We start from the raw sequence: 27,324 nt of genomic DNA, 5'->3' as shown, positions 1-27,324 counted from the left end.
TCAGCTTTAAGGATTCTGGGATTCGTTTCTGATTCTGATGTTTATGGACACGTGCACCCCAGCCTTCCCCAATTAATGCGCTTCTCCTAATTAAGCCCTCACGGACGTGCGGGACAGGACCTCGCTGTGCGGCGAGTCACAGCTTCGCTCCGTGAGGCAGAATCTCATTCCCCGTGTCTGTAACCACGCATTTCTCCGTTCCAGCAGCCCTGGGGAGCCCCTGATCCGCCTCGCTCCCCCGGCCCGCGATGGGCAGCGGCTCCCCCGGGACCGGCACCGGACCGGCGGAGCTCTGTCCCGCCCTGGCGGCCGCCCGAGCCACTGCACCCTCACCGGGCAACCGAAGGGACCGGGATCTCCACGGAACCCGCACGGAGCCGCGCTCCGCCACTCCCCGGCCTAGGGGCGAGACCGTGGCGGCACAGGAGAGGCACCGGGACGAGGCGCCTCGAACGGGACTCGAACTCCTGACCTTGCAATGCCGCAGCCGCCCCAGCCGGGACTCGAACCCGCGATCCAGCCCGGCCCGCCCCCGTTTCTCTCCAAAGCGCCGCCGAACAGCAGCGCCTCCGGCTGCGCGCGCTGCCGTGACGTCATCGCGCGCCGCGCCGTGACACGTCGGCGGCGGCGGAACCCCGAGCCGGATGTGCCAAGATGGCGGCCGCCGGTCCTGGGGCCGTGAGGGGCGGCGGCGCCCGTGCCCGCTGCTGAGGGGCCTCGGCCGGCGGGGGCTGCCAGGTACCGCGGGGCGCGCCCGGAGGGAGGGCCGCGGGTCCTGGGTGGGCTGCGTGATAGAGCGCGGGGCCTGAGGTGTGGGCCCCGGTGTCCCCGGTGCCCACCCCGGCGTGCCTCAGCGTGGGCCTCAGGGCTGTCGCAGCGTAGGGAGCCGGCGGGTCCCGCAGCCCCGGGCTCGGCCCCCGGCCCCGGCTGGGGCGGGCTGCGGTGCCGCAAGGAGGGGCGAAGGCGCTGCCGCAGTCGCGGGGCTGCGCTGCCCGGGGGTTTTCCCGCAGGATTTGGGGCGCTCTGGGTGGTTTCGAGTGGGGTGGCGGGGCAGGGGCACTGCGGGCGGCCGGAGGGTATTCCGTGGGTGCGGGAAGGGAGAAGGTTCCGCCCGATGTTGGCTATCACGTATCCCCTTTGACAGCACACGGCGCTGGTCGCAGGTCAGGGTTGTTTTTCCGAGCTGTCAGGTGCCACAGGTCTGTGCAACTGGTGCTGACTCAGGAGAGCGGCTGCCTGAGAGCGTCGGGACCCGCCGAGGTGAAGAGCTGCTAGTAGGGCTCCTTTCAGAATAAACGGGAATGATTTGTGCTGCTTCTGTTGCTCTTGATTCCCAAAGAGCTGTTTTAATGGAGTCACAGACTGGTTTGGCTTGGAAGGCACCTTAAAAATCATCAAATTCCACCCCCTGTCATGGGCAAGGACACCTTCCACTGTCCCAGGTTGCTCCAATCCCTGTCCAGCCTGGCCTTGGACACTGCAGGGATCCAGGGGCAGCCACAGCTGCTCTGGGCACCCTGTGCCAGGGCCTGCCCACCCTCACAGGGAATGATTTCTTCCTGGTATCTCATTAAACCTGCCCTGTGCCAGTTTAAAGCCGTTCTCCCTTGTCCTGTTGCTATGTTTTAACAGGATTACATTTGTAACTCTGGTTGCTGTTTAGGAAAAGCCCGGTAGGAATCTGTCAGGAGCATGAATGGTGTAGAATGTGTTCAATCTGTCACCCACATGTGTGCAGATGTGCAGCTGTCTACATAAGATAAAACTGAAAAAGTAGTTGCTGATTTTAAAGCTGCAAATCTCATTTTCCAGCTGTTCCTGTATTTGAGATTGCAGTGGGTTGGTGGGTTTTTTTGGTCACTTTGTTCTTATTGGGAATCTCTATGTGAACAGCTTATTTATTGTTTGGCTCATGTGGGAGGATGAGAGAAAATATTAGTCCTCTGTTACCTACTTTATGGGCATAGTTATTCTGTTTAAGAGTAATTTATTTAGATGGGTTTAAATTAATTGCCCCCAAAGAAATTATTTCTTTATAGATGAAGCTATAGTGTTCATCAGGTGAAATTAATTTTATGGCCTTGTTTAGAGGGTTTTAATCTTGTTTTCCTCTTTGGCAATGTTTTTTCTGGTACGCCTAGAAACACCTTCTGCAATTGTTACTGCTGGTGACTCATGTTTAGCAGGTTGCTCTGCTTTATCAATTAATAAACTAGCTGAAATTTAAGAATTTCCAAATTAGATAAAGCAGAGATGGATTGCTCTTAACTTGTGTAGTTATTTCTAAATTCCCTAAAATCAGCATTTCTGTTAATCTTGGCTGAGGCACAAGGGAGGGTCAGTAGCACTCAGTTATCTTCTGTTTAAATAACTTGACATGGGCACGTTCATTTTATTTGGACTCAATTCCTCAAATCTTGCTTGCTTTTACTACTGTGTGCAGTCTGTTAATATTAACTTTGCTTCTGAGGAAGCTGATCCTTCGTATTGAACCTCTGTCATGCACCATCAAAGATCCTGTTAGAGGAATGGCAAGTTCTACCTTAAAGTAGGACTTTACACTTATTTATATTAGCTAATTACTGGTACCAGCTGTTACAAAAATATGGCAGAGTATTAGGATTTTTTCTTAATAAGACACTGCATAAAGTCCACATTAGACATTTGGAAATGGATATTTAAGTTGGCTTTGGTGCCCAGCTGTATTTCAGAAACAACTTTACTATGAAAAACAGAGCTATTTAGTAGATACCAATATTTTGTTCAGTGAAGTTTGAGCTTTCCAGGACATAAATGCCTTGGCAGATGGTTTAATTAGCTTTTTGCCTCCCCAAGCCAAAGTAGGTTGCATAAACCCATGCATTTATTTGGAGGGGAGAGAGAAGTTTTTAAAATCTGATTAATGCAACAAAGAACATGATGAAAAATAAATGGGGGTGCCCAGAACAGCAGAGGTTCCTTAAGCATGTGGAAATTGGGATGGGTGTTTAGGCAGGATTTCCTGGAAATGTGGTTGGCAGTAAGGCTGGTAATCATGGCCAGCTGGAAAACCTTCACCTCAGGATTGTAACAGGAGAAAAGATTTTAGAGTCCTGAAACCTTTTTGTAAGCATTCCTTGATGGAATTCAGCAGCTGTGCTTTAAAAAGAGTGGTGAGGGCACATGCAAGTAATGCAGGAAACCGATGGAGCTCTAACACTTCTGTTGAAATCTGGTTTGTGTTGTCCTTCCCATCTTAATAAAACACAAATTTATGGAGTCTAACTCTTGATTAGTTGATTGATTGGAATATATGGAATAGGGGAGAAATTGAGTCACTGTTAACTCTGAAAGAGGGACCTGGATTAAACACAGGGCTGTTGGAGACATTTTTCTTTTGGAGAAGTTGTACTCATGTCCAGTGAAGCCTGTGTGCTGTGGTACTGTCAGTGTGCTTTTTATTGGAATTTTTTAAGTATAAATCTTTATGAAATACATATAGTATTTTTGATAACAAGAAACCAGAAGTGCTTTGCATTTGAACTTCTCTATAACTATTAGAGTTTTGTCCTGCTTACAAACATCTGACTTTTCTGGATTCCCATTTTATTACTCTTATGACAAGATGCTGAATCTTAGAAGAATCCAAATAAGAATTGCACAGCTTTTTTATAAGCAGAAGTGCATCTGGTGTGGAGCAATTGCTGTGGGTACTTTACTCTGCATACTGTAAACAATATTTGTTCTGTACCATGAGAAAATAAGATTATCATATGCTGCTAAGGCTTCACTGAGCTCCACTGGATAAGTGTTGCTTAATTCCTCTGGTTTTGTCAGCTTTCATCCTCCCCAGATTGTTAAGAGGTGATAAAATTGAAAAAGACACCCTGATGAATTTACTGGACTTCCTGTGTACCAGATTCCTGACTGGTATTGTTTGGAGTTAGGGTTGGATTACTTTGGAGCGTGTCCTTTCCACCCTGAAGTGCAGCTGTAACCCTGATACTGTGCCAAAATCCCACTGGTGTTAAAGTGAGAATGGTCATTGATAGGTGGGGGTAGTTGATTGTTTTTCTCTCCTTAAATGCAATTTTGCTACGCAGCATTCATCCAGAAGAGAGAACATTTGTAATGAAGATGCAGTTGCCTTTCTCAAATAACAATACTGTGCCACACGATGTTTTCTCGGTTAAACCAAAAGTGGGCTGTTGAGGGTGATAACATCTGATGAATTCCTTCTCAGGATGCTTCTCATCTTACCTGTGAAAAGGTCCATTCACATGGAGTGCCAGTGCAGCAGGGCTGAAGATCATCTCTAACAGAATTAGAGTTAGATAATGACTTCTCAGCTCTTCATAATTAAATTGAGCAGGGCATGGTGCTGCAGGCTCTGTTCCAGGCTGGTTGCTGTCCTGACTGTGATGTATATTTCTGGGAAATGTAGCAGTGGGTTACCACTGCAGGGTTTGTGACTAGTACAGGTCTGAGCTGTGTTTCATTAGTCTTACTTAGATATATTTAATAGAATTGTTAAATAATGTGCATTGGTACCACACGGCCTTACACTTCGTTAGAGTCAGACTTGGATTCAGAAATACAATGGAGTGTGTCAGTTCCTTATGCATTCTGGAGAAAAGGGAATTATTTTCCACTTCAAAATCTTTGAGTGATTTTGTTTCTAAAATAAAAATTGCTTAAGGGCTGCACATATCGTGAGAAAGGGAACTGACTTGTACCTGTGTTGTCTCAGCAGGGCAGAAGAAGAAATCTCTCTGCTGCCTCCACGGGCGGTTTGTCACCGTGTGACCCTGCCAGAAGGCCACCATGCAGCAGCCGCCGCAGCCTGTCCCCCCAGGGGCGGCTCCTCCTCCTCCCGCCGGCGTGGCTCGAAACATGTACTGGAGGAACAGCCCGCTCAGCAAACGGGCAAACGCCGCGGCTGCGCCGGTGCAGCCCGTGACAGACCCGTTTGCCTTTGGCAGGCAAACCCCCCAGGGCTCCCCTTTGGATAATCCATCCAAGGGCAACGCACCGGCGTTCCCACAGCCGACCCTCGTGCATCCACCGCCCGCCCGTGCTGGGGACAACCCTCATGGACCACACCCGTCTCTGCCAGCTCCTGTGTCCCAGGCAGGGATAAGCACCAGTACCTTTTCTAATGTTCCAGTTCCTTCTCCGTCCCTGGGGTATGTTATAAATAGTGCTGCAGAAGGGCATCCCAACACGGATCTCGGACTCCATGGGCCTGCAGTGCCGTTGCATTATAACCCAGGAGCAGCAGTGGAAAACTCTTTCAGTGTGCATCCTGGAATGGTGTCTGCAGCGAGCAAACCTGGAGCTAGGCAGGATGTTGGCAGAGATCCAAGTGATGCACCTTCAGCACCCAACACAGCAGCGCTGTTCCCACCACCTCCCCAGCAGCCTGGGTCCCAGTGGAGGCCTGTCCCAGGGAATCTGCAGTCTCCAGTTCGGAATTTTGTGCCCTATCCTGAGCCGTCTCCTCAGCCTGACGTTCATAACATTTCTCAGCCTTCTGTCAGCACCTCTCACCCTCCTCCACACACAAATGTCCCGCAGGGTCCTGGACACCAAGGTGCTAGTTGTGAGAAGAATGGCAAAAATGGCCCTGCAAACAGCAGTCATCACATGAACAGCATCCAGCCTGGAAATGTGTTTAGGCAGAACACAGAAATGACCAACCCTTGGTTAAACCAACCTTACCAGGAACAGTTTTACCCACAGCCACCTTTGCAAGACTCCGGTTTTGTCCTTCCCACAGCTCAGGAAAACAACCCCAAAAACCAGTCTCCAGCTATGTCTGAAACGTCAAATAGATCTATTCCCACGGATCGAGATCCAGGAACTCTCTCCATGTTTTTCAAAGGAGATGAGGCAGAAAATGAAGAAATACTTTCATCTGAAAAAAATTATGTAATGGAGAAAACAGAATTTGATGCCTGTCAGCAAAATTCAGCCTCCCTGTATCACCAGCCTGTGCATCCTCAGCAGGTGGCAACCAGTATTCTCTCTCAGGCACAGCTGGGTACAGGTTCAGCTGGTGAGATGGTACAGAAAGGAATGGATGTCCAGTACTTCCCTAAACATGTCAACCATCAGGAGGCACAGGCTGCTAAGCATTCTCTGTTTGCTGGTGATGGCAAGGCACAGATAGGTGACACAGCTGCTGGGTCCCAGTACGAAAATGTGGAGAACCTGGAGTGCATTCAGAATCAGGAAGTGCTGCCAAGTGGACCACAGAACATCAATGCTTCATCCCCTGCTGCTGGTCCCGATCCGTACCGGTACGGACCCTTCCCGGGTCAGATGCTTCCAAAGAATGCTGCTGTGAGCCATGCTGAAGGAGGACCAAACTTGGAGGCACCTGATTCCTTCCCTCACCCTGTCCGACCAGACAGCGTCTCTTCCAACTACAGCAGCATCAGCCACAGGAGCACTTCCAGCTCAGCACGGCCCCCAGAGCAAGCCGGTACATTCATCCAGCAGGAAATTGGGAAGCCTGAGGAGGAATCCTCTGCCAGCTTCTTCAAACAGATTGACTCCTCTCCTCTGGGAGGAGATTCAGGTGAGCTAAACCTGAGCAAGAACTACCATGGCAATCTATCCCAGCCTCCCACTCCAAGTCCTCCTAAGCCTACAGGAGTGTTTCAGACAAGTGCAAATAGTTCTTTTGAACCTGTGAGGTCCCATGGAGTGGGTATAAAACCTGCAGAGATTGACCAAGCAAAGATGGTGGTTGAATTAAGAGAGAATCACTCAAACCAAAAGAATATCAAGAAGAACACAGCCGTGCCTGCTGCATCCCCTGGTAATCTTGAACAACCACCAGATAATCTGGAAACAATTTATATGCCTCAGGTACACCCAGGGCCTCTTGCAGGCGCTGGGGAAGCTGGGAATACGCTGCACTCTGGACCTGTTGTGGAAAATATACAATCAGTGTCTGAGAGACGGTCCTCAACCAGAGCTCAGGGAGCAGTTAAGAAGTGTGATAGCCCAGCAACAACTTTATGGGCTCACAATGAGTTACCAAATTTTGGGGGAAATGTTCTCCTGGCTCCTGCTGCTCCTGCAGTGTATGTACCTGCCAAACAGACTGTGGAAGTCATTCAGCCCCCAGAAGAAGGCCTGTCTAATCAGCAGCCATGTAAACCAGGGACTATTGCTGTGCAGCACTCCCAGGATGGAAATATCACTTTTGAAAATCTTGAGAATCCTCCCAAAATGGGAGAAGAGGAAGCACTTCAGTCTCAGGCAAGTTCTGGTTATGCAAGTTTATTGTCTTCTCCACCTACAGAGTCTTTGCAAAATCAGCCTATCCTGATTGCTCAGCCTAATCAAAGCTATAACTTGGCTCAGCCAATTAATTTTTCTATTTCTCTATCTAATCAGCTAAGCAACAATGAAAACAATCAGCCAATGAAGGACTCTGGAGTTGGGGACAAGCCTGCGATGGGTCCCCAAACTTCACATGCTGGTGGGGAAAACATGCCATTACCTGTGATGCAAGTTGGATCTCTCTTAGTTAATGCACTTCCAAATACTAATCTGTTAAAACATAATTTATTACAAAGTCCTGTTAATTTTTCTGATGCTGCTTCTAATCAGCCTGCAAACATGCTTGTGAAAAGTCCTCTTAATTTGACTTCAGAGGGGCAAAAGAATGTTAATATGGAAGGCCTTCCTGAATTTGCTAGCAAGCCAGGGTCTAACTCATCTGTTTCTCCTGGGACAAATCTTCCCAGTGGAAGTGCAAGTGGCCTAGTCCCCCCTGTTAATTCCATAGCACAGGCTAATAATTCTGCAAATCAACCAAGTAGCAAAGAAGCTGCTGGAGCGCTCGACTTCACAGTGTCACGGACGTTGGAGAAAAGCAGCACAAGTAATTCTGTCCAGGTGCACAATCAGTCACCCTCTGGTGCTCCCATCCAACAGGCTGGTGCTGGTCAGGTGCGTCCCGAGGTGCCTGACAAACAACATTTCTATCAACAGGTGACAAAAGATGTACAGCACCAGGCTGTAGCAGACCGAGCTGCGCAGGGAGCGCTGCCACCCCAGCCACAAATGCAAGCAGCTCAAATGCAGCCACCAACATCTGGGCAGTCCTCAGTTCCTCCAGACTCTCAGATTTCCACAGGGGCTAAAGCCATGCAGCAGGGGGAGAGTCAGGTGCAGGGTAACCGTGCCCAGCCTGGGGGACCCCAAGAGGCAGGTTCAGCCCAGCCAAGGTACGACCAGGCAAGTCCCGGGAAGCAGCCGGCGTCAGAACAGCCTCCAGGTGCTCCAGCTGTCACAGCCCCTCCTGCTACCACTGCTCAGGCAGTCCCACCCAACGGGCAGCAAGACCTGCAGCGTCCACCCCCTCCTCAGACCCCTCAGGAAGCCTTTGGTCCACCCCAGAACCCTTACTACTACTACAGACATCCTTACGATGCTTACCAGACCCCATATCCACCACCTTATCCTCCTGCAGACCCCAGGACAGCAGCTCACCTTTATTACATGGTAAGTTTTTATTTTTCCCTTTTGTCCCCCTTATTATGAATTCTCTTTTTTGAGTTATGAATTTAAATGGTTGTGTCACGATCAGCATTCAGCAGAGCATTCACTTTAAGTATTTAAATATAGGGAAAATCCACACAGCAGTTACAAAACTGACACTGCAAAGATTATGGAAACTGAAGTAGTTGCTGATACAAATTCCATTTGGCACATATGTCAACTCATAGCAATTTGTTTGGTTCTTTGGAAAAAGTTGGCAGTTATAACTGGCTTGGCTGTCCAGGTGCTCAAACTTGGTTCCCATCTGCTGTCTGAATTATTGATGGTTTAGTAGTGAGGTTGATGCCTTTAGTCCAGGCATAATGGTTTTTTCCTTAAGTTTAGGGTATTAATAACTTGACTTTAACATCTGCCACAAAAAGCGATGAAAGCTAAACCATAGTTTATTAACCTGCATCTCTTCAGGTGTCACTGCTGTGGTGTGGATGGGGATGTTTTTTGGTTTGAACTGTTAATTTTGGAGATGTGAAGCCTCTTCCCTTGCCTGTGCTTTTGCAGGAGGACAGCTATGGGCAGTACGACCCCCGGTACCGACACTACGACAGCAGCAGCACTGCCTACATGGAGCCCGGGGGCTATCGCTACCCTGAGCCTGAACGGCCCAGCTCCAGGGCCAGCCACTGCTCTGACAGACCTTCCTCCAGGTGTGTAATTCCTACACTGAGTCAAGATTTGGATACCCCAAAGCAGGGAGTCTAGTGATGCCTGTCGAAGTTTTACAGCATAAACCACAGGGAGGAATTCAAAACCTCTTTGTGTGCTGCCCTAGAGCAGATGGTATCAAATGCCATGTCTGGAAAGGATACAATTCCCCAGCCTTTTCTCTTGCTTATTATTCCTTTCATTCAGTTCTTTGGGGTTGGTGGTGTTTCTGCCAGGCAAGAAATCACTGTGATAGCCTCAGTGCTAATGTTTGCTGTGAAAGAGCAGTGCAGGCCATGGGGTTATTAATCAATACTCATTTATTTTCTGCCTTGCACTTAAGCAGGGGCCCCTCGTTCTGTTAATGAATGGCACTTTTGCACATTGGGTGAGATTTGCCTTGAAAACACCATGGATACACAGTGGTTCAGGTGCTCAGAAGGGAGTGGTGAGTCAGGTGACAACATCTTGGTGCTGTGTCAGGTCCATTTGTGTGACAATTCCCTCAGCTGTGGATAAGCTTTCCTCACAAAGCTCCCAGAATGTGATCTGGGTGGCAGAGGTGTTGTGTGGGCATGTCCCACACACTCATTTCACTGCAGGTTTGGATTAGGGAAACTTAAAAGCCTTGATCTGATTAATACAAAATAAAGACATTTGAGAGAAGGGAACAGTGTGTTCAGATGCCAGTTGAAAATGTTAAATAAAAGCAGGATGAAATCTCTGCTCAAGCAAGAAGCAGCAAATTACCTTGAAGAGATTTCTGCTTTCTGATGATAATTGTGTTAGTTATTTGTGTGAACTTCAAATTAAAGACAAAATGTTACTGTTGTTACTGCTGAAGGGTTTGCGGTTTCTAACAGAGAAACTCCTGTTACCTGTCTGGAAATGATTAAACCCTTTGTAATGTTTGTCTGTTGTTGGTAGCTCACTCAGGGAGCAGTGATCAAATTACAAATATAACATTTCGTTTACCTTCTGCAGAAGATTATAGATGTATTTTAGTCTTGAGTAGAACAAAACAATGGCTGTAGCTCCATGTGATAACTTTTACCATTTTCTTAAGTGAATTTAAGTGTGCTGTGAGCTCTTGAAATGAGATGATAACCTCTAACAGCACTTCCTGGTGTGTACTCTCCTGAGACAGTATTTTTAGAAGGAGTTGAAGTTTCTGTAGGTGGCAGTGGGCAGATCAAAGCGTGTTAGAAGTGGCTGTGTCAGGGCTGATGTGTGAGTGCCAGTGCAGGCAGACAGGGACTGTGGTGTGCAGCTGCAGGGCAGCAGAGCTCTGTGTGTGTGAAACTGCCCTCAGTGTGCAGTGGTGGTGATGCAGCTCTGTAAACTCTGCTTGGAGAAAGGAATAAGATCTCTCTGGGGAGACTGGCTGGGTGGCTAAACCTGATCTGATAAGATCAGACCTCCTCCTCTGCAGGGTGAGTGCTGTGTTAGCAGACTTCCCACACACGCTCCTGGACTCGCTGGGCCACTTTGGAGTTTGCACTCAGTTGTAGGACCAGTTGTAGGGAAAGGTGGAAGTTTCCATCACTCCACACTGGCATTAAATATCTTCACCTGCTGTGTGTGTGCACAGGTGTGTTTGTGGGATTAATGCACCTGTGTAGGAACAAACATACATGGATGTATACAAATATATATGTGCATGCACATACATGTAGACACTGTATTTTTCATCTAACATTCATCCTCTGGCTTTTTTCAGAAATTGTAGGACAATGACCTGAAAATGTTATATAATAAAGGCTCATGATATTTCAAATAATGGCCATCTTTTTTTGTCATCAGAAGAAATCATCTTTTTCTATACACTGACTCTTACTTTGCTGTGTTGGTTTTAGCCAGGATTTTTTGTGCTTGTTTGGACAATCAGCTCTGTAAATGAGTATTTTCTTCATTGTAAGTTGGATAATAAAACACTGTTAAATTTGGAAGAGCTATTATTTCTTAATGAATTGTTAAATTACCAACTTCTCTGTTGAGACAGTTCAAAGGATGCTAATTATAGCAGTAGTTTTTGTGATTAATTGTCTGTAAGTAATTAAAGTTATCACCAAAGCAGTTTATAAAGTCTCTAAATTATTGTATGCTAAGGCCTGCCAGCTTTTGATGGCACACAACAATTTAGTGGTATATTGGGTTGTAAAGTCTTAATTTTATGATTCCTTGGTTTCTTGGAAATGCATTATTTTAACTGTAAAATTCTGTCTAATCAATTGTGGCACAGAGTTTTTCTTGCTTCCTGCTGAATTTAGAAGAGATTAAGAAGGAATAACAACTTTTTTATACTTGTGTGCTTTCTTTCAGGCAAGGGTATACAGAAGATTATTATGGGAAAAGTGGATGGAGTGATTATTATTCAGGCTATTACCCAAACTCCTATGATTATGGAGGTAAGGTGTCCAAAAGAACTCTGATTTTTTTTTCCATAGATTTTCCTTACTTCAGCCTTCAGTTTGCCTTTCCTTTGTGCAAACACTCCATTGTAAGGGTGCAGAGCAGTTTTGTTCCATGTCTTGCAAGGCTGCCTTTCACTGGGGTGTGTCCTTGGTGTGTGACCTGAAGGCAAACCTGTAAAGTGAATTTTAGGTGGGTGTAAACAGAAGTTGACTCACGACTGGATTTTAGGTTTGTCCATCATTATCCATGTGCTCACTGAGACATGCTGGCGTTGGGAATCTGGAGGTAATTGCTTGTGTAGTGCCTGGGAGGGTTTTTAGCAACATCTGTCCACATCCTGAGATGTTTTGCTTGGCACTTTGCAGACATCACAGAGATTCTGTGAATGTTATAACAAATAGTAGGATTGAGTTTTAAAGATGTTAGGAAAGATCTGATGGCAAACTGACCCCTCAAGAGTAACTAACTATAACAGCCCTATTTCTCTGAAGGGTGTGAAATTGATTTTTTAAGTTTTTTTAAAACTAAGAAGGAGTGAACATATTTATGTAGCTTTAAGTACAGTGCTTTGGTTTTGCTCCATGCTTCAGGACCAAACCAGCTTGTAATTAAAGAGAAAGGAATAGAAAAAGATTAGAGGCAAAACCTACCAATATCTGAACCATTTATTTTTCTTTTCCAAAGATCCAAGTCGCTGGGAACGATACCCATATGACCCCAGGTACAGAGACCCGAGAAGTTATGACCAGAGGTACTGGTATGATGCTGAACACAACCCTTACCAGAAGAGAGAAGCATATCCATATGGCAGCAGGTTTGTCTGGTCAATCCCTGTTCTCCCAGTGCTCTTTCCAGAGCTGGGGCAGCAGATTACCTGGAGCAGAATATTAAAATGCAGTGTTGCACATATTTCACAGTGTTGCTAGTTCTTTCTGTAGCTTTAACATAGATCATTGAGGGAAAACAGATGAGCTGTCACATCACTCTGAGAGAAGGACTGAAGGCAGCAGCACTTGTTTTTAGACCAGTTGAACATTCTGTGGTTTTTTAGAACGCACTCAGAGTATGGTGCTGGTCTTGATCTTGAATAATCAGGATGAACTCCATGAAGGAATGTCAGTTCATTTACTGTAACAACCTCAGTGTAGGCAGTGATATAAGAACCCTTCTGCAGTGAGGTCCAGTTTTCCTGACAATCCCTCAGGCCCACAGTGGCTGAGCTCATTCCTGCTCTCCGTGTCCGTCAGGAATGACCGATACGAGGATAACTGGAGATACGATCCCCGTTTCACCGGGAGCTTTGACGATGACTCGGAGCCGCACAGGGATCCCTACGGGGACGAGTTTGACCGGCGCAGCGTCCACAGCGAGCACTCCGGCCACAGCCTGCGCAGCTCCCGCAGCGTGCACAGCCACCACAGCAGCTTCAGCTCTCGCTCCCAGCAGGTGAGCTCCAGCTGCACACACCAGCCTGCCACTTGCTCTAGTAGTGGTGGGTGAAGCGTTAGAAAATAAGAAAATATTTCAGGGTTTAGCGCAGGGAATGTGTGTTTTGAAAACTTTCCTAAGCTAAGGCTGTTTCGTAATATAGTTTTGAACTTAATGTTTGTTGAGAGAACTTCTAACCATTTTTTAACCAAAATCAGCACTCAGCTGTGCAAGTTGCCACACACAGAAATGGAAAATTTCCTCTGCTGAATCCATTTGCTGTTTGTGAGAACATTGCTTTCCTTGTGCTTGAATGTAGTGGACAGTGTGCCTGGCTTTGAGTCATGTAATTTTTCTCATCACAAGCTTGGCAATGTCATTGAACTTGGGATGTATTAAAGGACTAACTCAATATTTGTATGATGTTTTTTGACTTTGAAAGCAAAAACCAAAGCTAACTGCTTACTTACCCACTTACACCACAAATACAGATATGTGAAAACCTTAGAGAATATTTGGCTAATTTTTGTGGTACAATTTTTTCTCATGTAATGGGTCATTTTACCTGTAATTTGTTCATCATGTTTCTTGGAAGTTTAGGTACTTTTCCAATCTGAATTCCAATTCATTCAGTAATGTTTGAAGGAGTGTTGGAAATCATTTAGGCAATAATCTTTAGGTACCCAATATCATCTGTCATTTGTTGGGATTTTTCAATTGGGATTTTCTGTCTGTTACAGCAGAGGTGAACATTCTTTCTAACTCACAGTTGTTCGTAACAGAAGCTGTGCTGTAATCTTAACTTTTCACACGAGCACATAGAGATTTTGTTGTGAGACAGCTGAATGTGCTTGGATGTGAACAGATCAAATGATGGTGAAAACATTGGGAGAGAAGACAAAGATATTTATTTATCAGCACAGAAGGGTCTTGCAGACTGGTTTCCTGCAAGGCAGTGCTGCAATAAGCCTGGCTCACAAGAATGGAAGCTGTCAGGAAGGAATGCTCACTGTCTGCAGTGCTGCTTGCTCTGTGTCACTCCCAGCTAACCCTCACTAATCTGCTCTGCCTAGAGCCAGCTCTATAGGAGCAATCACGATCTGACGGGTAATGCCTATGAAACTCCTGCGCAGGCAGCGTCGCTCCATGCAGATTATCCCTATGGAGGCTATGATCCCAGCTTTGATGGACAGCAGCCTTTCACAGACTATGGCTACCCTGCTGAAACAGGCTGGTCAGCTGTGGAACAAGGTATGGACATGCTGGGGAATGAGGGAAAGCATCGTGCTGTAGATACAAAATACCTTCTCAGGAAAAGCTTTGCCAAAGTCTTGATGTCTATTTAGCTCTTTGAAGATGTGTTATATGTTTGTACAGAGATGACAGGAATATGTCTGATACAAACAATCAAAGCCCATGCATTGAAAAAAATGACTGGATTTTAAAGTTCTGGAATCCAGTTTTGTTCTAGTTATTGCAAATCTTCGGGTTTGGGACTTTGGGATTATGAAGGAACTGATTGTTTCTTACAAAGTTCAGCCAAATTCAGTAACAGGGTGTTTTCCACTAACATTGCAGGATTATTGAATTGGGTAAATACATCAGCAAGTTTACTTAGTTACAGGACAGGTTACCTGTTCTCACTTTATCTTTTCTCCCCATTTCAGCACCTTTAAGGCCCTCAACACCTGAGAAATTTTCAGTGCCTCATATCTGTGCCAGGTTTGGGCCTGGGGGCTTCTTAATAAAAGCACTGCCAAACCTGCCTTCTGAGGGTCAGCCCGCTCTGGTTGAAATCCACAGCATGGAGGTAAAGTTTAAAAGGAAAAATAGGAAGTAATGGAATAAAGGTCTTTTTTTTTGGAGGGGGAGTGGGGAACTTGAATCTGTAACTTCTTAATTTCTCTTTTTTTTTTAATGTCAGTGCATGTATCTTTATCTGTTTGGGCTGTAGTCATAAGTAAAACAGTAAATTTAAAAGTTCCTTTCCTCTGAGAGATGACTTAGTCATGATGAGATCATCCAGCTCCTTTTGTTCAGATTGATATACAAAGTAACCTGCATGTAAAGTAAATTTCATAATTTATCATCCTTATGCAGATTGTCACTAAGTCACCCTTTGTATTTTGCTTAAGAAGCTTGAATACATGATGGGTTGTGTTCAGCTCTGGGGGTTTTACTGGTAAAAAGCAAAATTTAGAGTTACACAAATTTCTTATGGATTATATTTGTGTTTTAGACTATGTTACAACATTCTCCAGAACAAGAAGAGATGAGAGCCTTTCCTGGTCCTCTTGCTAAGTATGTTCCTCCAGTTTTCAGAAATAGTTTTCATGCATTCAGAAATGATTTCTTCATTGCAAATTACAGGATTTAAACTGACTTAAAATATTTGTGGCTTTTCACCTGCTTAAATAATAAATGAGCTCTAAATGTATTCCTCAGACTAATCACAAATAATGACCTGAATGTTTACGTTTGTCTCATTAAAAATTTTTTCTTTTTTTTATTTTTTTCTGCAGGGATGAGACCCATAAAGTAGATGTTATTAATTTTGCACAAAGTAAAGCTGCACAGTGCTTTAAGAATGAAAATTTAATTGACAAAGAATCTGCAAGTCTTCTTTGGGACTTTATTGTACTGTTGTGCAGGCAGAATGGGGTATGTCTCACTGCTTGAGTTTTTATCTATCCTAAAGTATTTTGTACACAAATAGATTTTGTGCACAGGTCAGGAATATGTGTTATAGTCACTGATCTTGGAATATGTCACACACTGAAGGAATGTGTAAACTGGGCACTCATTCTCAGCTGCTCAGAGGTGCTGATATTCACATATTGCTGTTGAGGTGCCAGATGAAATGCAGGCAGTATTGAAATAATAGGTTTTTCAATTTTTGTTTTCTTTCCACACACAGACTGTTGTGGGAACAGACCTGGCTGAACTTCTGCTCCGAGATCATAAAACAGTGTGGCTTCCTGGGAAGTCCCCTAATGAGGCAAATTTGATTGATTTCACTAATGAGGCTTTGGAACAAGTGGAAGAGGAATCCGGTGAAGCCCAGCTCTCATTTCTCACTGATAATCTTCTAACCACAGTTGACAGTTTTGAGAAGGAGACTGAGAGATTCAGGGAGTTGCTGCTTTATGGCCGTAAGAAAGTGAGTGCCTGTGCTGCTACTTATTTCTGCAACTTTTGTAGTGCATGCAATATTTCATGGCACTGTATTACACTGACACAGAAATTTATACCCTACAGTTCATAATCCAAAGCAAAATTATAGTTGTGTGTTAGCTTTTATCTGAACAAACATATTTTTATTTTGATCACAAATAACTACTGTAAAACTGTTTTTTGTGAGTAGTATATGAAGCTATTCCCAGGAAACTAATTTGTGTCTTCATTAGGATGCTTTGGAGTCTGCCATGAAGCATGGTTTGTGGGGTCATGCTCTGCTCCTTGCCAGCAAAATGGACAGCAGGACACATGCAAGAGTGATGACCAGGTACTGGGTTGCTTTTTGATTAATGAGATTTGGCTGCCTGTTCTGCTAATGAGGAGGAGACTGTCAAAATCATGGGTTATCCATATTAGTTCATGCAAGTTTTATGCTTTAATTTTACCTTTGTATTTACTTGTCATTCATTACTTTTTATTCTGGAGTCTTCTGGCTATAAATTTAAACCTGAGAAGTTGTTCTGCCAGCTGATCTATTTAAGAAGTATTTGAATAATGTCATCTGTGACCTAGCTTGGAAAAAACTGCAAAAACTCAACTGTCTTATTTTGTTGAAGTCAGCTGGTTTGGGGAGAATCCAGGGGTTTTCCTAGTTTGGACTGACTGATGTTAGAGTGACAGAACCAGTTCACTGGGAATGTTTTACTTTTGATCACTGGGTAATTTCCTCTTCAGTGTAGTATTTTCACACAGCCCTTCCTTTTCTTGAACTAGGTTAGATTAATTGCCACTGAGAGCTGGAGTACATTTTAACTGCTTACCCCACATTTGTGTTTTGTTTTTCTGTGCAATGTCTCTGTAGATTTGCCAACAGTCTCCCAATTAATGACCCTCTGCAGACTGTTTACCAGCTCATGTCTGGAAGGATGCCAGCTGCATCCACGGTAAGATTCACTGGGAGCTGCAAGGAGCAGTGGAGTTCCCAACAGAAATCTTTTCCAGAATGTCAGAGAAGTTGTTTTGGTCCTGTTTTAGGTTGAAACATTTACCCATGCAGAGCTCCAGTCACTGATTTGACCTAGTAATTTTTCTAATTTTAGTGCTGTGGAGATGAGAAATGGGGAGACTGGAGGCCTCATCTAGCAATGGTGTTATCCAACTTGACCAATAATGTGGACTTGGAATCCAGGACCATTGCTACCATGGGAGACACTCTTGGTAACTGGGGGAAATGAACGGGGTGATAACTGAAGGAAAACCTTTGATTACACAGCCTATTTTTTTGAAAACAGGCAATTTCCTTATAAAATATAAAGTAGAGCAGTTTTATATGGGCTTGTCTCTGTTGTGAAGGTATTTGAATGCAAAACCAAACAGTACAGGACACTGAATGTGTCACTGAAATATCCTGAGCTCTGTCCTTTATTTCTCTGCAGCTTCTAAAGGCCTGCTGGATGCTGCTCATTTTTGTTACCTTATGGCCCAAGTTGGGTTTGGAGTTTACACAAGGAAGACAACAAAGCTTGTCCTAATTGGATCAAATCACAGGTTTGGCTTTTTTTTTTTTTTTTAACACAACTTTCTTGATGCAAAAATGAAAGCTTGAAAGACTGAATTGCACTATTGCCCTTATCCTCACTAGCTGATTTTGAGATAACTGTTTAATGTCCTGTCTTGTAGGAGTTGTTGATATTTTGTGTTTGACATTCACGGATCTGTGTTTATTGTCAGTTCAAAAAATACTTTTCTTCTATTTGAAACAGCTTGCCATTTTTAAAGTTTGCCACCAATGAAGCCATTCAAAGAACAGAAGCCTATGAATATGCACAGTCACTAGGAAGTCAGCCTGGCTGCTTGCCCAATTTCCAGGTGAGGAGCTGTTCCTGTTCTGGTTTGGTTTCTGTTTTGGCAGATTTCATGCTTTTAATCTCTCATGTGCCATAGTCAGTGTGGCAAATGTTTTCTCTGTTATGACGTGAAATATTCGTGGTTAATAATGCCGTATAACTGTTTTCCTGTTGTAATTGCATTTTCACTTTTTTCATATCTACATCTTGAGCTTCTGAATTTTAACTTTATAAATTATAATTCTGTATTCCAAAAGAAAAAGCCAGCAGAATTTGCTGGCACTGGCTGTAGATAAATAGACAACTTCTACTGGATGCATTATGTGGAAGAGGAGAATTGAATGCTTTTTCCTTTAATTTTAGATGTGATAATGAGATACCTGAGCTTTCAGCTAAAATGTCAGACTGCCTTTTATTTGTTACCACCCAGAGTGTTGTGATTATTTGGTTTATTTGTCCTGCTTGCCTGCCCAGATTTTCAAGTTCATCTATGCCTGTCGGCTGGCTGAGATGGGCCTTGCTGCCCAGGCTTTCCACTACTGTGAAGTGATTTCCAGAACTGTCCTCAAAGATCCACATTACTATTCCCCTGTGCTCATTGGCCAGCTGATCCAGGTAATGTGAGGAAGAATGAATTGTTTGTAGCTAGATATTGTAGGTGGGAAGGCTGATGAACTCTCACTTTGCAATGGTTCCTTTCCTTAGATGTCATCCCAGCTGCGCCTGTTTGACCCTCAGATAAAAGAAAAACCAGAACAGGAATCTTTTATTGAACCCTCCTGGTTAGTGACACTTCGACATGTGGATGGACAGATCAAGGTATGATGTATGCTTTTCAACATTAATTATTCACTTTAGAGGTTTAAATTAAGATGGATTAAATCCAGTTTTTAAGATGGTTTTGTTTACACTGCTAATCACAGAAACACGGGAAGTTACTTTATATATTCATGTTCAAAATTGCAAATGTTATGGTGCAAACCAAGTGAATTTACCACACTTCAGTGCCCTGAGATTCAATACAGAATAATTAAAGTTATATGAGACAGGTTTTTCTTAATACCATGATGCAAGGAGAATTGCAAGACTCATTAGGTTGCAGTAATCTGGGGATCTGCTTGCCATAAAAAATATCTTGTGTGTGGATTGGTGTTGCTAGATTAAAACAGAGTGGAAATAATTATCATTTATTTAAAGAGACATGTTAGAAAATTGAACCATGAGTTAATTAACTGTGTTTCAATTTAAAAACAAATAAAATAAATTTAAATTATTGGCTGATCTTGATTTATAAATGGCTGACAACTTGAGGTTTTTTGACCAAACACTAAAAAACTGTTTCACACCTAAGATTTCCTTTGCTCTGTATTCCCTTGGTTGTGAACTGAATGTCTGGTACAGATCAGTTAATAATATCTTGTTTTTTCCTGCAGGATGGTGCAATAGCCTATAACACAGACAGATCCACTCCCCCTCCCTATGAATGCAGCACTCCCAGCTCTGAACTGGACCGTGCCAGTCAGTGTGATGGGGGAGGTGGCCGTGATGTGGGGCCAGGTGCTGAAAATGCCTTGCTGGCATCCTTGTTACCCAATATGGCTCAACAGATGCAGAGCGTGCAGCTGATGCCTTCAGGTTGGTGTTTCATATCCTTTATGACAGAGACAAAACAAAGGGGTTGAGTTTCTGGTACAAGAAACCATTTAAGAGGCTGGTTGGAACAGATTTCAATTCTGCATTGTATCATTCTTAGGGTAAAAGGTTCACACTGGAATTCCTGTTTAACTGTAACTCCTAACTGTTTTGTGTTTTTTCATGCTGCAGTACCTCAGGCTGTCCTTGATGGCTCAGCTGCCATGATTCCTCCTGGTGACCAGGGAAGTGTCCCCTTCTACCCAGTGGCTCCTCAGCCTCTTGGCCCAGGACCTGGCTTTCCACCTCAAGGATTTTCAAATCCCTATGGAACTGAACCATCCCCACGATATTTAGGGTCAACACTACCCCCAGGAGGGCCACCACAAGAAATGGAACCACAACCAGAAGAGCAGACAAATCTGGAAACAGGTCTGGGATCTTAATAAACAGCTTTCCTTCTTTAGAAAGAGAATGAAGTGTTTCAATGAATAATTGAAAGTATCTCAGTATTAAAAAGTAGTCATGTTTTGGGTAATGAAATTTAAAAACACCATGTAATAGTATAGAAACATCTGTAGAAAGTTGTGGTGTTCATCCTGCTTTTTTGGTTTACTTTAAAAGAGAGGTCAGACTCAGCAGATCATGATTTAGACCTTGACAGATAATCTCTGAGTGCAGTGAGATTGGCAGTTCTGTTTCCAAGGGATATCAGGGATTTCTGCCTCTGGACATGAGTTTCTAGGATCCTGATAAGTTCTAACTCTATAACAGCAGAGCCTGACACATGTGGATGGAAGGAGATGTAAGTTTGGCAGAGTTTGAGATGTGAGGAGCCTGTAACTGCATCACACTGATAGTTGCATCCCTCAGCCTGCTCTGGCCTGTGTTTAGAACAAACAAAGACAGGAGAGGAAAAAAAACACAGCAATTGCACCTCTCATTCTTTGAAAGTCTGGATTCTCTCTTGCACAAAACTCATAAGTGGTGAAAACTTTTGCCTTAAAACTATTGTGGGGCTTGGGGGCTTTGATGTTTGTTGTTGGTTTTTTTGTTGGTGTGTGTCCCTGCTAACATAATCTAATTTTTTTTTTTTAAGGAATGCAGAGAATAGCCCCAGAGTCTCCTTCACAAAACTCCTTCCCTGAACAGAGAGAGGATGACTTCTATGGCAGAATGGCTAACATGGTATTGTTATTTCACACATTTCTTCAGCTGCATTGCAGGACGATCCAAACACAAGAGGGTTTGGGGGCTCTGTATTGCTCTTCAGCAGGACTTGAAGCTTGATTTTGAGAAGTCCCCAAAGAACCAAATTAAATGTCTTTGTGTGGAAATTCTTGATAAAAAATTAATGTTGTATGAGATATTTCTCTGCTTGTTTATTATGCATTTATGTCCTGGCTTTATATCAAACCAGACAGCAGGACAAAGATCCAACTTAAGGTTTATTTTGTATAAACTTTTAGATCTGTTCTGTTCATGGATTTTTCAAAGGATTTTTTTTTTAGCAAGATGAAATGTGATCCATCACTGCAGCAGTGACAACTTTGTGCTTTCCTGTGTATTTGTCACCCAGGGCTATGGGCGAAGATCCCGAACAACCTCAGAGTCCTCTGCTCATTCTGTGGGACGCGAGAGATCCAACTCTGCAGCAAAACAACCCTCTCCTCCTCCCTCTGCTCCTGCAGGGAAAGAGACTAAAAAAGAAACAAAAAAGGAGGCAGCACCTAGAAAGGTAAACTTTCTTAGAAAGGTACCTACAGCTGGAGGAGATTTGTTAGTAAATGTGGTAACTCCTGGTCCACACTACTTAAGAAGTCCTGACTAAACTATTTATTTCTCCTTATAAATTGCCACTCTGGTCTCAGAGTTGAAGTCCCTAACAGAACATGTGTTGTTGCATGAAAGTTTGTTTCAACTTGCCTGTAAAATGAGACAAGATTTAATTGAGAGGGAGAGAATTAACTGAGTAGATTAACTGATTAATTTGTTTTTAGAGTGGTGCAACCTGGTTTCGCTGGCTGATGGGAAAAGGAAAGAATGAGGCTCACCTGCCAGATGACAAGAACAAATCAGTAAGGCCCCAAAAATCACAAAACCTTTGTAGACTTGAATTTGTTCCTGATGTTCTCCTGGATGACAGATGAACATTGTTTTGATGAGTAAACAAATGATTGTAAAACTTTGAAGATTATTCTTATTCTAAGACCATCTTTTTTTAAAAAAATATTTACAGTTCTTTGAAACTTTTTTAGCAGCTTGCTTTGAGCTCTTTGTTTTTGACTGTGATTTTCTTTTAGATTGTTTGGGATGAGCAGAAACAACGTTGGGTTAATCTGGATGAACCAGAAGAAGAGGTAAAAAACTAAGTCCTCATGATTTCTCCAATTGGAAAACAAAAATCTGTACTTGACACATGATTTTCTTCCGTCTGTTATTGTCTCTTAAGAGCTGCTTCTTACTGAATTTGGATTAAAATGTGCAACATCAGTCAATGATGTGGTTGTATTTTTTTTGTCTCCTTGCAGAGTAAACCTCCTCCACCACCTCCAACAGGATTTCCTAAAGCTACTCAGGCTGCTCCCCCTGGGCCTGGAGGCCCACCTGGTGCCTCTGTCAACGTGTTCTCCAGGAGAGCAGGTAGCAGCCAGCACTGATATTTGAAGACTTTCTCCTGCATAAAATATGAAGGCAGAAGTCCTGACTTTCCCTGGGTTGTTTGGGATCAGTTGGCAGCTCAGTGGAGCTGTGGCTATTGCTGGCTTTGCTCATGGCCAGCTCCTGCACTGCTGACACAATATCATGGCTTGGGTATTACTGTTTGTGTCCCTGGAGTGTTGTTTCCTGATCCTAAAAGATGCTTTAACCAGCAAACTGTTCAAAGTAGACAGAGAGATGATAAACACAAGGGTTATTTCTGTTTTTGTGCATGTTTCTGGTTTAGCTGGAAGCAGAGCCCGTTATGTGGATGTCCTGAATCCAGGAGGAACCAAGGCAAGTGGTGCTGTTCCTGCACCATCAGACCTGTTTGCCCCCCTGGCACCAATGCCCATTCCTGCCAACGTGTTTGTTCCAAACTCAGGTGTGTGCATAGGACTGTGGGGAGGTGTTATGGCTATTTATGGGGTGTGTTTGGTTAAATCCTATTTCCTCTGTAGTTCCAGGGGAATCCCAGCCCATGGAAGGCAGTGGAGCAACAGAGCACACACCAGCTGCAAACCAAACCAACACAGACCCTGCTGCAGCTGTGGAACCAGAGGTGGGTTCAAAGGAATGTCTTGTAGACAGAACCCAAAGTTCTGATTCAAGCCCCCCATGATTCTTTCACAGCCACAGTACATAAAACATGAAAGTTGTTGTAGGGATTGTGGTTAAATGTTTTATTGAAAGATCAGGAAATGCAAGTGAAAATGGAAGTGGGAGGTTGCATTTCCTAATTTGGCAGGTCTGCAGCTTCCATGGGTGCAGGAAAGGGACAGAGAATGTGGGAAGAGCCTGACACTGCACATTACACCTGCCTGATGTGCTGTAACTTTGTTCTGCCTCAGTGGCATCTCTAAGGGAAATGTGGAATAGCCTTGTAGCAATGATGATAAACAGAAGTGCCTTGTTTTTCTTCAGTACTTAAACCCTGCAGCCCTTCCTCCTGGATCTGGACTTCATGTTCCTAACCCTGATGGCTCCCAGTCAGGCGAGGTAAGGCTTGATGCAAAGTATTTCATTAATGACTTTCTACTGTTAATTGTAGTGGTCTTACAATGGGCCATCTAAACCAACAAGTAACTGATTTAGTTGCTGATAAGTAGTCAAGATATGATATTACTGCCTCCAGAATTATACAGAAAAGACCTCTAAGCCCACATGAGAAGTTCAGCCTCCATGTCCTATATTGTGATCTCCTTTTCGTATATAAGTACTTTAAAAAGCCTTTTTCAGAGTAAAACGTCAGTAACAGTTGAAGGACCTCTTCTTGCCTCCATGCATGCATATAATTTCACTAATATTAAGTGCAAGACACAAGAAGAACAAGTTGCTGTGTGCCAGGCAGAGTAACATGACCTTTGTTCCTACTAAATGTTTTCTATACCTACATAATTTTGTGCTTTAAGAAGTCGTTTTGATTTAAACTAACTTCTGGCTTTACGTTTGTTTTGTTTTTTTTTAACTTGAAGTTGGTTTAACCTCTGGCAGTGAGACTTTGACAATGAAATAAAACAACTGAAAGCTTGGGGCAGTGACATGCATGACGACTTTTTTTATTTGTGTTTTTTTGTATTTGTGTGTTCTTGCTGTTTTGTAGCTTTCGCGCTCTAGTTCAATGAGTTCATTATCACGTGAAGTAAGCCAGCATTTTAATCAGGTACATGTGGCTGGCCATTCTCATTTATGTTAACTTATTTACTTTCCCCCCTCCCCTTTTTATTTTGCATTTGCTCAAATACTAATGCTACTTTTAGTCATTTCCCCCTCATTTCACAGAAATATCATTAAAAGTAGATCATGATGTAGTGTTCCTTTTTACACTCAAACAGGGTCTTCAGTTTTGTGTATTTATGAGAGTGCATGTAATCCAGGCATGATTTTTATTTATGTTCCTAAGAGATTCACATAATTTCATCATCTTTTTTTCTGGGATACTAAAGAAATCAGTTGATTTTAAACAACAAAAAAAAACCAAATAAAAATACTCGAACAAACCAAACAAACCTCCTAAAAAGACTCAATACAAGCAAAACTTGGTCATTCTGCTGCTGCCAGTCTCAAACTGGTAATAAACCATCTGCAAAAGTCCCTGTAGGAATTAAAGGAATGCTTCATCTCTGCTGGAAGTTCCAGAGCTGTGGGATCACCACAAATGGGTGACACAAACCTTTCTGATATTTCTTAGTCAAGCAAAAACTGACATAGAATGTTTATTTTGGGGCAAGTCCTGAGGTGTACTAACAAAGGCAGAAGGTACTAATTTAGTGGAATTGCACTGGTGTCTTGTGTTGGTTTTGCATGCTTTGGACCTGCTATTTGCAGTTGATGCATGTGGCATTGTTTGGCCAATTCCTACATTAAGCCAGCCCTGTTCTAGATCTGGATGCAAACTGTACCAGCACTCTGGAGTTGTTCCAATAGGCTGTGCTCTCCATGTTGTTGGCATTATTCCTGTGAATATTTGCTCTGTATAATTTAGCAGATCATGTTTGAGAGGCATTGGAGTGCCTCTCTGCCCTTGTCTAATTTCAGTGTTTTCTCTTCCCAGCCTGCCACTGTTCCACCCTCGGGGGCACCTTCAGCAGGAGCAGTACCGTTCTACAACCCCTCTCAATTTGCACAGGTGAGTGAAGGCCTCATTTTTCCTTCTCTTTATCCTTATTATCCAGCATTTCCCAGAGAAGCTGTGGCTGCCCCATCCCTGGAAGTGTCCAAGGCTGGACAGGGTTTGGAGGGATATGGTGGATAGGGATAGTGGAAGGTATCCCTGCCCATGGCAGGGGGTGGAATGTGGTGTGCTTTAAAGTCCCTTCCAACCCAAACCAGTCTGATTCTATACTTTGAACAAAACATGATTTTGTGCTTTACCAGCTTAATCTGGGTTGTTGCACACAGTGTTAAATGTGCACAAAGATCAGTCTGACACCTGTTCAGTTTAACAATTCAAACAAGTCTCCACTGAAAACTTTATTCCCAGTTTTTTGAATTTTGTCTCCAGCACTTTTGCAGAATATTTTGTTTATTCTTGTTCTTTTTTTTAGTCTCCTGCAGCTACTGGAAGTTCAAGACTGGGAAGAATTGGACAGAGGAAGTATCCAACGTTGAAGTAGAATACAATGGCTTTGTATTTTGAATCCTTACTCATGTTCTGAGTATGAAAAGAACTATTCAGCCTTATGGCATGTGGTATCAGCTGCAGTTGACATGACAGAAATCTAATGATGGGTGATCTTTTTCATGCTTGCACCTCATCTACGCAAACCATTACCAAACATGAAATATATGTAACTTTTCCTTTTCAAAACCTGGCTAGAAATAGCTTTGCTGTGATAAAGAATAGACACAAGAGAGGAAATAGTTGCTGTCTGTTACAAAACCTGTTTGTAAATTGCATAGGCAATTTATTCCTTAAGTTTATTTTAAACCTTACTAGCGTGACCTTCTGAGACACAGTTTCAGGGATTCCTTAATTTCTGAAGGATGCTCTCCTCCCAGCAGGGGTAAAAAAAACAAACAAACTACATCCACATTGTAAGATAACACTGTGGCCTTAAGAGGACCATGCACAATTGTGATGCTTTCAGCCACTGTGGAACCAGAGATGTTCCCCTGGGAGAGGCTCACCCAGGAGCTGCCTCGTGCTGGTTTGGTTTTTGGGAGGCGGGAGGGGGCCACAGCTCATCCAAATAAATCGACCTATATTGAATGAAAACTGTGACTGTAATCTAATCCTGATTTGATTTGGATCTTTCCTAGTCTGTATGTAGTTTGTGGTTTTAGACTACCTGTAAAGCCAAGTGTATAGTGGGAAGGAGCTCTGTATCATAGCCAACGCTGTTCTCTTGATGAGTGAGTGTTTGTTTAAGTGCAATACGGTTACTTTGCTTTCTCTCAAACTGCTGGCACTCTGCAGCTGGGGGGTAACAGCTTGAAAGTTGTTTATTTTTTCCTTTTGGGAGTGCCAGAATCAGTGTAATAATCCATTCTTGAATCTCCCTTACTAAAATAACCAAGGTCTTAAATAGCTAACAGCTAAATTTCATACTAAAAGTAGATGGATTAGACCTATACAGATGGACTTTAAAATCTTTAGGTTTAATATAGGAAATCTTGAAAACCATGGTATGCAGCGTTTATATTCACTGAAGAATCTGAATTATCTGCAAAGAGAGAAATAAACTTTAAATATTTATTAAATCATTAGGCCATATTTTATTTAGAACTTGCCACCAAACTATTTGATTTTACTTGAATTTCTGCCCAGGAGTAGAAATTATACGAATGTGAAATTGCCAGTATTTGTCCCCAGTTGTTTCTTTGTTGTTTTTTTTTCTTTTCCTGAATAACACCACTTTTCTAAGATTGTGATAGCCTTATGTATGTCCCACAAGGATTGTATGCAGCCCAAATAAAGCACTATTTGGGGGGATTAGAAACCTTTGTGTGCTGGTCCATTCTCAATTCCAGACATGGACAGCAGCAGTCAGTGTGGTTTACTTTTCTATAGTTGAAACCTAATCAGACACTTGGCTTTCCTCTAGTCCAGCCAGGCTGCTGATTATTTTCTCCTTTCAGTAGAGACTGCCAAACAACTTCATTCAAGGAGGCTCCCTCTGAGCTGGGAGCAGCTGTCTTTCCTAAGTGTAAGATTTGACACTGTAAATTCTTAAATAAAATATTTTGCGCTCTGGAGCACTTTCACATTTTACTTTCTTCTTGTGGTTCTTCCTTTAGTGAGCTGGGGGGAGGAACCTTTCCTGTTTGTCTGGGAATGATCTGTGTGAGGAAAGACAGCCTGAAGTGTTTGGTGTTTGCTGCGGCTTCATCGGGATAGGTTTAGATGCGATTTTGGGAAGAAATCCTTCCCTGTGAGGGTGAAGAGGCTGTGACACAGGTTGCCCAGAGAAGCTGTGGCTGC

The 27,324-nt window shown here is 43.4% G+C and overlaps 1 protein-coding gene across 5 annotated transcripts; it reads left to right on the top strand.

The window, feature by feature from the left end:
* The first annotated feature begins 617 nt into the window (after nucleotides 1-617).
* Nucleotides 618-27,114, top strand: SEC16A (SEC16 homolog A, endoplasmic reticulum export factor). 5 transcript variants are annotated; one of them, XM_058853982.1, is made up of 32 exons: nucleotides 618-738; nucleotides 4,733-7,251; nucleotides 7,990-8,502; nucleotides 9,058-9,203; nucleotides 11,524-11,609; nucleotides 12,301-12,430; nucleotides 12,864-13,062; nucleotides 14,118-14,295; nucleotides 14,712-14,854; nucleotides 15,284-15,345; nucleotides 15,567-15,705; nucleotides 15,962-16,204; nucleotides 16,452-16,549; nucleotides 17,084-17,165; nucleotides 17,322-17,439; nucleotides 17,658-17,769; nucleotides 17,985-18,090; nucleotides 18,543-18,683; nucleotides 18,774-18,887; nucleotides 19,502-19,703; nucleotides 19,893-20,132; nucleotides 20,800-20,888; nucleotides 21,280-21,438; nucleotides 21,701-21,778; nucleotides 22,004-22,060; nucleotides 22,232-22,343; nucleotides 22,648-22,785; nucleotides 22,862-22,962; nucleotides 23,325-23,399; nucleotides 24,004-24,063; nucleotides 24,955-25,029; nucleotides 25,448-27,114. In XM_058853982.1, exons 2-32 carry the CDS (start codon nucleotides 4,804-4,806, stop codon nucleotides 25,514-25,516), a joined length of 6,513 nt encoding a protein of 2,170 aa, XP_058709965.1. In that variant the 5' UTR covers nucleotides 618-738; nucleotides 4,733-4,803; the 3' UTR covers nucleotides 25,517-27,114. The 5 variants fall into 5 exon arrangements, with proteins under 5 accessions (XP_058709965.1, XP_058709963.1, XP_058709960.1 ...); XM_058853980.1 differs by having other exon boundaries at nucleotides 4,733-8,502; nucleotides 14,178-14,295; XM_058853977.1 differs by having other exon boundaries at nucleotides 4,733-8,502.
* Nucleotides 27,115-27,324: the final 210 nt, after the last annotated feature.

This window comes from Poecile atricapillus, chromosome 20 (genome assembly GCF_030490865.1).
Source record: "Poecile atricapillus isolate bPoeAtr1 chromosome 20, bPoeAtr1.hap1, whole genome shotgun sequence".
NCBI classification, from domain to species: domain Eukaryota; kingdom Metazoa; phylum Chordata; class Aves; order Passeriformes; family Paridae; genus Poecile; species Poecile atricapillus.
The sequence above is the reverse complement of the archived record's forward strand: the minus strand, read 5'-3'. Positions and strand labels throughout refer to the sequence as shown.